At 36.8% G+C, this 10,649-nt stretch overlaps 1 protein-coding gene across 1 annotated transcript; it reads right to left on the reverse strand.

Moving 5' to 3' along the window:
- Nucleotides 1–2,026: 2,026 nt before the first annotated feature.
- saysd1 (SAYSVFN motif domain containing 1) lies at nt 2,027–3,407 on the reverse strand. The gene is made up of 2 exons (XM_046835635.1): nt 3,049–3,407; nt 2,027–2,720 (listed from the first exon to the last, which is right to left on the reverse strand). The coding sequence occupies exons 1-2, from the start codon at nt 3,208–3,210 to the stop codon at nt 2,388–2,390; spliced, it is 495 nt and encodes a 164-aa protein (XP_046691591.1). The 5' UTR covers nt 3,211–3,407; the 3' UTR covers nt 2,027–2,387.
- Nucleotides 3,408–10,649: the final 7,242 nt, after the last annotated feature.

Here is a 10,649-nt window from a genome sequence, read left to right on the forward strand (position 1 = left end):
TTGGTTGGCTACTGTTTAGATACAAGCCGTGTTACAGACATTGTCTTTCGTTAAAGCCTGTGTAAAGTTCATTAGTTTCAGGCTTATTTATGTTCAAAATAAAAATCTTTGTCAAATTCAGTGGGTGCTTATATTTGGGTGCGCTTAATAGTCCAGAAATTATGGTATGTATTTTTTCTTTTTTTTTTTTGCACTATGACACTTTAACTCTGGACTTGCAGAGCACAGTGCCACTTCATACCACACCAAACTGCACATGCACATTTTAAGGACAATCACTTTAATTTGTACTGTCAATATCTGCCATACACATTCATGTATATACATATATTTCATATAGTTTATAAATTTTATTTATCTACCTTTTTTTTTATCCTTGATTTGATTCATTTTTATGCTTAAATCCCAGACAGTCCTAAAAAGCATTTCACTGCATGTTGTACTCTGTATATGACAAAATAAAATTTAAAATTAAGATTTTTGATCATTTATTTTGAAAAAGACAAAAGAAAAACAAGCAAAAGAGAAGAAAAAACAGTAAGAGACTTACAGTACACTAATTTTATTTTACATTGTATGTTTACTCGCATCCAATTGATGATCTAATTGAAAATAAAACAGTTAATTGGCTACATACCTGGTGTCTCAAAATGTTTTAGGCTATAAGACATTAAGTTCCTAGCTCAAATCTCCTACAATTGTAATAATCTAACTACACTATATGGCCAAATGCTTTGTGCTTTCTGAACATTTCCACATTCAGTCTCATGCTGTTATAAAACCTTCACTCTTCTGGGAAGATGTTTCACTAGATTTTGGAGTGTGCTTAGAGATTTGTGCTCATTCATCCAAAGGGTGTTCATAAAGTCAGGTACTGATAAAGGCCTGGGGTGTAGTGTGTACTATTCATCCCAAAGCTTGATGGTCATTTTAATGGAATGTTTTTTGCAGAATCTATTTCTGTCTTTCTTTTTTGATTTGTCAGCAATTGTGTGGACACTCTTACACAGCAGAATTGTTCACTATTAATTGTACATGATCTAAAAAAAAAATGGCTGCAGTAGGAATTTGTTTGCAGAGTAGTATGACCAGTACATGTGCCTTCAAATGTGTACCTTCCTATTGAGCCATATACAGGGTTTTTATTTTCCTAATTTTGTACTTTTTTTTCCATTGTATCTCTGCTAAAAACTACTATGAAAGTACAAGCCTGAATATTTGTTCTGAAAATGATGCAATGAAAAATATATGATGAATACCATGATTTTTTTTTTATTACCAGGCTTCTCAAAACCTGCTCAAGGTCCATTACTAAACTGAATAAGATCCTATTTGCAGTAGCCCTTATGCAAAATCCATGACTCATCACTTATAAGAAACCGACATAACTAATACACACACTGAGGTTTGATATATTTATTTCTATTGGGTTTGTGTTTTTAATGTTTCTAATTCTTTTAAATATTAAAAAAAGCGTGCACGTACATATGTTCACACAGCATGGACAAAAGTATTGGGACACCTGACTTTTCCAACCAGTAAAGGATGTGTTTGGACGCAGAAGCATTTCATTTCCCGTTCACTTGAAGAAGGAGATCCAAACCTGTGCAAGAACGACCTTGCCCCTGTGCACAAAGCGAGCTCCAGGTAGATATGGTTTACATAGATTGGAATGAAAGAGTTTCAGTTGCCTGATATAGAGCTCTGACCTCAACCCTATTAAACACCTCTGGGTTAAATAGGAACACTGACTGCACCCAGGTTCTTTTTTTAATCCTACATCAGTACCTGACTTTACTAACACCCTTATTGCTGAATGAGCACAAATCTCCATAAGCACACTCTAAAATCTAGTGTAACAATATTTAGCTTCCCAAAAAAAACATAGGGGTTATTATAACAAACTTTAGTTCATATATTTTATACACTGAAGTATTGCAGCTTTGTCACATTTGGTATGAAGCAGAGGCTTTTAAACACATTCTTCAGATTGGTTTCAGGTCATCGGTTAAACATTCAAATTCACTTTGTTGAATATTTTTACTTTATTTTAGCTTTAATGAAATATAAAAAAATGTGATTCACAAATGTGGCATTAAAGGGTTAAAACATTTGAGAAGTTTTTCTCCTAATAAACTGGCTAGCATCAAGAAAGTTGTAGAAAGTGTGTATACACACAGCTAGCTTTCTAAACGGAATTTGACACAAGAAAGCTTAGTTAAGGACATCAGCTCTTCATGTTTGTCCTTCTTTGTAAGCTCTGTGTATTTCCTCTGTTACTCATGGCCTTTTGTGTATCTGTTTATACGTTTGTATGGTGTTTACATCTTTCTGTAGGATGATCCAAAAGTCAACCATGTTAATTCTGAAGCCAGTCAGAAGTTTTGTTATCTATTCACTCTGTTGTTCAATGGTCTGTAGCCCATCTCTCCCTCCAGCTGTTCTGCAGTGAGTGTGCCCAGGATGGGTTCACAATTAGGGTTAAACACTGAATAGGCGCTCAGCTCACCGGGCTTTCTCACCGCTGGATTCCGCAGACCTTCATAAAGCCAGTAAAACAGAGACAGGAGAAAGAAGGGCAGTCCAAATTCCAGCTCTGAGAACAGACCAAGTAACACAAGCCACAGGAGCACCTTCAGCACGGTCAGATTAGTAACAGCCAGACGCTGTACACCGGACCAGCGACCAACAGCACTGTCCAGCAGCCAGTCTCTGCTTTCCTGTGGAAACAATTCACATTCAAGTTCAAGTTTATTTCTATAGCACTTTTCACAATGGACATTGTCTCAAAGCAGCTTTACAGAATTTAAGAATGAAAGTGAACCATGTGTGTTTATCCCTGATGAGCAGCCTGGGGAGACCGTGTCAGCAAAAACTCCCTTTAGATGTTATGAGGAAGAAACCTTGAAAGGAACCAGACTCATTAGGAGAACCCATCCTCATCTGGGTGATATTACCTTAATAATATTTACCTTAGTAAACCTACAACCGTACTACATGTATATTTATATGCCTTTCTGTGTTAAGGAGGAAGGAGTAAACGCTTGCCTCCTGTCCCGCTGGGTTTGACTCTGTGGACCTGCTGGACTTTGCAGCGTCATTGGGAGCTTCGTGTGTTTCCGAGCACGAACTTTCAGGCTGATGTTCAGTTTTTACTTCCCGTTTCTCCATTTTCCTCCGGGCTCTGAACTCTGCTAACTTCTGTTCCATCACCAAACATTACAAAAAAAGCAAATGAACAATTTAACGATATAAGTACTGTTTGTGACTTTCTTCGAGAAAAAAACACGTCAACAGAGTGCTAAAGTAAATAGTTCTGTTTGTTTATGTGTTGCACACGAACATATCTGGCGGTCGCACCGACCAGTGCAACACCCGGAAGTGCCTCAACTTTGTAGCGTGTTGAGAACATCTCAGTTTCCCACCCATATTATGCCGTTCCTGTGCTGACGTTGGCTAAAACACACCGCGTTCTGTTCTCGGATTGGCTAAGGCGGTCCCGAGTTCTGTTCTCGGATTGGCTAATTTTGAAAGTACTGTAAAAATATTAATATCCTTTAATACAAAAAAGCTAAAGAGCTTAGTTAAAAACAAGAAAACAAGTAAAGGATTATGGTATTATGTGAAGTTATTATTTTTAGTAGAAGTAGTAGTACAGTAATACAAATAAATAATATTAGGCCTGTCTGCTACCATGACTAACACTGATCTTTTAATCACATGACAAACGAAGGCCAATAAAACAGGAACCAATAAATCAGTGTGATTTTATCTAGATCAGAGATGTCATGCCATACATGAGAAGAGGGAAAAAGGGGAAAAACACTTATCTTTATTTCAAATTTAACATAACTTTGTTGTTTGTTTAATTTATATATAAGCAAAAAAAAACTAAAAGCATATTTAAAATGAATGTAGAGAACGTAATTGAATGTGGCACAACCCAATTTGCAAAGAATAAAAAAAAAATCAGGAGCAGCTTTGTGTCTCTTATTAGTCACTGATTTGACTATGACTGTACTGCTTATAGGTACTATATGTCTCACTGAGTTCGACTGCGGTAATTAAGCAGATTACAGAGTACAGTGGTCCCCCAGAGGACCTTAGTGAATTCATCTAGACATTGTCACTTTAATACAATAATGCATGTTGAATTTTTTATGAAATTTGTTAGTGAAAACAGTTTAAAATATTATTCCTAATGTTCCTGAACATCATGGTTGTGCATCTTTTTCTTCCACACTTTTTCCCTCCACTCAACTTTCTCTTAACATGCTTGGATACAGCACTTTGTGAACAGCAGTATCTTTGGCAATAGATGTTTGTTGCTTCCCCTTCTTGTGAAGGGTGTCAATGATTGTCTTCTGGACAGCTGTCAGATCAGCAGTCTTCCCCATGATTGTGTATCCTTGTGAACCAAACTGAGAGACCATTTTGAAGGCTCAGGAAACCTTTGCAGGTGTTTTGAGTTGATTGGCTGATCACCATATTCAAATCTTTTTAGATGAATTGGTGGGTTTTTGTTAAATGTAAGCCAAAATCATCACAATTAAAATAACCAAAGACCGTGGGTCAATTGGTACCGGGCAACTCAGAAAGAATACATAACTTACATTATTTCCATTTTATTCATTATCTGATTTATATATATTTATATTAAGTTTGTAATCTGGCGTACCAGTGTAGATTTATTCATTACTAGAGATTTAAAACACTTTTGTATGTCGCTCTGGATAAGGGCGTCTGCTAAATGCCGCAAATTTAAATGTAAATGTAAATTCCCTCCACCAAATCTGTCTATGACTCACTCTTGATGCATGTCATGGGTTTCTTGCTTTAGTTATGACATTCATTCTCACTGCACTTAATACCTGTGTGTGTTACAGTGCTCTGTATATGTTTTTTTGTATAATAATGGTTTCTATAGCTGTGGCATCATAAAGATGGTATTACGAGGTAGACTGATTGAGAAAGGACACAACTGAGGGCCTAGGTGTGAAATACCATATGCCAGAAGCTATAAATACACCATCACTAATGCAGACACACTTTAGCGTTCTGCTTCAATTTCTGTCAAAGAGCTAATTCAACATAGCACTGTGTATCAGTAATGAGCATCCACCAGCCTTCACATGCATGCTGAGGATGGAGATCTGTGCCCAAATGTGTATCCCCAAATGCTTACTTTTATTCATTGGCTTTCATCTAGGAATGAAACAATATGGTCAAATTCTCACATCTGCAAATTAAGGTCATCAGATCTGTGTTTGTGAAAACCTTGTTTGTTTAGACCACACATTGAGTCCATGTCCTGAAGTATTCCATGTCCAACACATTTCCCCCCAAGCCATATGCGGTGCTTGATTTGGACACTAACTTTATTGTTTAGAACTCCACAACCTGAACCTGCTCCAACTGACTGTAGATTGAAGGACATTTTCTATCATTTTGCACTGTGCCTTACTGAGTAAAAAGTGCTCAGCTTGCACATTCATTTGGTACTTATCTGACGTTAATGATTCTTACCACCAGAGGGCGCATAAACATAATAGGCTTAATATCCACTGCGACTCTTAATTAGGATAGTGTTAGACTAGAGATGCTCAAAGTTGCGCCCGCGGGTTAAAGTTGGCCTATGATGACTTTTAATTTGGTCATGCCAAACCTGAGAAGAGGAAAAAAGGAATAGCATTAACATAGAACTTTTTTTTTATTTAACAAAACATTTTTAGTTTTATTTTTAAACTACAAAAAAATGTTAATTGAAATTAAATGTAGATAATGTAAGCGAATGTGACAGCCCAATGGAGACAATTTAAAAAAAAAAAAAAAAGGTAAAACTTATGTCTCTCATTGGAGTGACTGCTATTTCAGTACAAGCATATGGCTGTACTCTACAGTATGAAGCTGTATTAAAAGCATTTAACTCAAAGGGTTTTTTTCTTTGTACTTTAAACTTCAATGATATATAAATTAATTTAACAGATTGCAAAGTAATGTTTTACAAAATCATTAAAAAAAAGGGAATCATGGTAACTTTAATTTCACTGAAATACAGTTTGGTATGATGTTACATTTTGGCCCGAAAACAAGTTTGAATTTAGGCCCTTTCATTAAAAATCTATTTTGAGAGTAAGCTTACAACTATAATGTGTTGTTAAAATACTTCAACTGTACTACAACTATATGTTATTGTTAAAAAAAAATCAAGTGATTTGTACAATCTGATCAATGCAAAGTATTTAATAGCCTCTAGAAAGCTCCATTATATATGAATTATAGAAAGCTGTATGATCTAAAGTAATCTATTGTGTGGACTATGGAAAGTTGTATGATCTGTAGGATTGCTCATGATCTATAGAAAATCCTAAGATCTGTTAAGCTTTTATGAGGGAAGTGGTGGTTCGTGGTTAAGACATTAGACTTATGATCAGACAGTTATTAGTTCCCAACGCCATAAAGTTGCCACTACAGGGTACTTGAGCAACACCATCAACTGCTCAGTTGTGAGTCACTCTAGATAAGAGTGCCTGCCAAATGACATAAATGCAAATGTTAATGATATGCCATATAGGATGTTGTATAAGTTATGGAAAGTCATATTTAAAGTTTTGTGATCTATTGAAAGTCCTATGACCTGCATTATCCACACCATATCTTATTATAATATCATCCTAGGTTCAATGCATCCCTAGGATAGTTTTTAGATCCATCACAGTCCTGACCAGGATGAAGTGGTTAATAAAGGTAAATGAATGTATTCTCTATGGTACATTATAAATAAAGAATCCCGAGGCCAGTAATATTTACAATAATAATCGGTTATATACAACATTGCTTTTTTCCAAAAGTGAACAGCCAGATGCATGTACAATTGGTGAATGTGACAGTATGACAGTATAACAGCAACCCATCAACTTGCCTTTGGTGCAGTTGGTCAGCAGTTGGTCAGCTAGTCTGTGTAGAGATGATTAAATTCAGCACCTGGGGTACCATCACAAAAATGTAATACAGTATAAGCATACAGGAGAGATGATCAGTTGCATTAATAAGAAAAAGGAAATGGTGAAACAGAGAGAGAAGTAACCTAATTAGAACACAAAGATTTTGAGACTGCTGCCAACATATTTTGTGTTCGCAGGTCAGATTTGACCCATGTCTTTATTTAGTCCAAAATGCTCAAAGAACAATGGTTATCATCCAATAGTGTTTTTACCTCATAGCTAACTTATTATGCAATGATAACATTTGTAAACATTGTTTTGGTAAAATGGACTATTTATATAAGAATATACCACTCGTTTTCATTTCAAAATGTAAAAATTTACTCATTATATTTGTTATAGTAAAGCCAATGGGTATTTGCTATCTGAATGTAATAGATTAATATTAGACTTTCTTTCGGCTTCTCCCGTTAGGGGTCGCCACAGCGGATCATCCGTATTCATGATCCGCATGTTTGATTTGGCACGTTTTACGCTGGATGCCCTTCCTAACACAACCTTTCTCATTTCTCCAGGCTTGGGACCAGCACTAAGAGTGCACTGGCTTGTGCTTGTCTCCCTGACCAGGGATTGAACCCGGGCCACAGTGGTGAGAGCGTCACATCCTAACCACTAGACCACCAGGGAACCCAAATAGATTACTATTAGAACATACCTCCAAAATAAATCGCTTGTGGGATTGTTTTTTTCACTTACCGTATTTTTCGGACTATAAACCGCTACTTTTTCCCACGTTTTGAACCCCGCGGCTTAAACGGGACATATATGGATTTTTCCTGGGTTTTTCCCGGTTTCACAAACTTCAAGCCAAAAAACTGATCCCCATAACATTAGACCAATGACATTTCGGAACGGAAATGAAAAAACGCACCTCACCTATGTTCTGAGCTGCACGGCTTCGGGAGAAAAAACTTCCACCGATGGCACACGACGATGACAAAAGATAAACTCCCAAGAGAAATACGGTGGTACCTTGACCTACGAGTTTAATTCGTTCCGTGGACGAGCTCGTATCTCAATTTGCTCACACATCAAATCAGTTTTCCATATTGAAAATACTTAAAATGGCATTAATCCGTACCAACCCTCAAAATTACACCCCGTTTTTATGTTTCATGTTATTAAATTGGAAAATACATTTCTAAATAACATAAAACCCGTACCTCAGAAAACTCATACATTAATGCAATCGTTGGTCAAGTTACCACTGTATTTGTGAAAGGAAGGAGGAAGACAGTGAACATTGACTTTCTTGGTCAGGGTGAAGGAAGAGCTCGCTAACTCCAGTTGCAACAGAAATCATATAAGCACAGACAGGTTTCCAAAACTCGTGCTTTTTTATTTTTCTTGGCAACAGCGTTACGGGTTAGTCAAAGAAACTTAGAAATGAGCATCAGGAAATAATAAGGACATAACCTTTAGTCTCACATGCAAACACACACAGTAATAGCGGAAGAATGCAGTGACATGCTATTCCCAAAATACCGCTATGCTCCTAATAGAAGCACAACATATTGCATTTAGTGTCTTTTGTTAAAGCCTGTGTAAAGTTCATTAGTTTCAGCTAAGACGGTGTGGTGCGGCTTATTTTTGTTAAAAATAATAATCTTTGTAAAATTCAGTGGGTGCAGCTTATATAAGGGTGCGCTTTGTAGTCCGGAAATTACGGTAATATTATTAGCCATAGTGACATCTGTTGAGTTACGGGCAAAACCGCACAGTACTAAGTTCGGAAAGAGGCAAAAGGTCATACTTTTTCACATAAACAAACTTTTTTTTGCTAAAAATTGCAAATTCATATAGAACATCTACCAACAGTATGCTTTTACGCTCTCTAATTGAACATTGACAACATCATTTGTGTCTGTTTGTGCATGTGTGTTAAATTTAATGTTTTGAATACTGAACTTTGACAAGGTGTGTGTGTGTTCATATGCATAAATCACATTACGTGATTGTTTTAGTGTGCTCCTTACATACATGTTTCCCACATGTGTGGCATGTGCTCCACCCATTTGTCCTAAACATCCACAAACAATGGGAGAAAGCGTATCATTCAAATGGCTGAGCAGCTCTTGTCTCTCGATTGTCAAAAAGGATAAGTCAACACGTGAAAGATCTGAAGTGACATGGTAGCTCGAAAAATACTCTAGGGTGACTTAAATCCCATAAGCTGGCTGTAGCCTCCTTACAGGATCTGTACATCTCAGGAAGAATCAACAGCCCTATGTAAGCATCCAGGTGTGTTTTGTCAATCTCCATCCAGCGGTTGCCATACACCATTTTCCCCTCAGTGTTCATCTCAAGCAGGATCTTCTAACCAGATGGTGGTATAAACAACCTAAATGCGCTTTTTATAACTTAAAAATGTGACACTGCATATCTAGTAGGCCCTGAGGTCATTCTGATGCTGTTCTCAGTTGGTTGTCTTAAAGTATTGATGACCATGAAATGTCACTTTGTTTTTTAAGAGTTCCCTGAGCATCTGTGCCCTTTAGGTTGTCCTGTTCATCAGCTGTGTCTTCTTGATCAGGATCATACTTCACATCATCCTCATCCTAAGACACATCCTCCTCACTGTCACTGCTCTCTGTCCTCAATATTACTTTCATGACCAAAGATATGGTCAATAACCTCACATACACTAAATCTATGAGGATGTCTCTGAGGATAAGGATGATGTGGAGTATGATCCTGATCAAGAAGACACATCTGATGAAGAAAAACAGCCCAAAGACACTGAATCTCACGGAATTGCTCATGTTGAAATAGACTGATGATGCAGAATGAAACTGATAACACACATGAGCCTTATTTATAAATAACAATGTTCAGACAATTCTGTTCATATTGTTTACACTACACCCCCCCAAAATTGATGAATATCAATGTTCTACAAGAAAAGTTGTGTTCCCATGGGGTTATGTGTCCCCAATAATAAAAAAGAGGGTACGTGGGAGGGGGTAAGATGTGTCTGTGATGTGGGTAGTTGAGCCAAATTTTATTTACAGAGCAACCCATGACTTGTATATGTCAATATAACTTTCATATTCAGTCAACACTCCTGCGGGGTCAGATTTGACCCGTAGCACCACAGATGTCACTTTTATTTTTTAAGACATTCATAATGAACTAAAATAGTGCCTTTTTTTGTGTCTTAAAAAAGCTATGCTTGAGGATATCGCAAAGCCTTGTTTCAACAGAAAAAAGTAGAGTGTTTTTTACATATACAGTGAGGAAAATAAGTATTTGAACACCCTGCTATTTTGCAAGTTCTCCCACTTAGAAATCATGGAGGGGTCTGAAATTGTCATCGTAGGTGCATGTCCACTGTGAGAGAGATAATATAAAAAATAAAATCCAGAAATCACAATGTATGATTTTTAACCTATTTATTTGTATGGTACTGCTGCAAATAAGTATTTGAACACCTGTCTATCAGCTAGAATTCTGACCCTCAAAGACCTGTTAGTCTGCCTTTAAAATGTCCACCTCCACTACATTTATTATCCTAAATTAGATGCACCTGTTTGAGGTCATTAGCTGCATAAAGACACCTGTCCACCCCATACAATCAGTAAGAATCCAACTACTAACATGGCCAAGACCAAAGAGCTGTCCAAAGACACTAGAGACTAAATTGTA

Source organism: Silurus meridionalis, chromosome 23 (genome assembly GCF_014805685.1).
Source record: "Silurus meridionalis isolate SWU-2019-XX chromosome 23, ASM1480568v1, whole genome shotgun sequence".
Taxonomy (NCBI): Eukaryota; Metazoa; Chordata; class Actinopteri; order Siluriformes; family Siluridae; genus Silurus; species Silurus meridionalis.

Excerpts from the sequence above, each read along its gene's own strand:
- saysd1 (XM_046835635.1), bottom strand. The coding sequence starts at position 3,210 with ATGGAACAGAAGTTAGCAGAGTTCAGAGCCCGGAGGAAAATGGAGAAA. Across the intron at positions 2,721-3,048 it reads CAAACCCAGCGGGACAGGAG|GAAAGCAGAGACTGGCTGCT; the intron begins GCAAGCGTTTAC and ends TTGTTTCCACAG.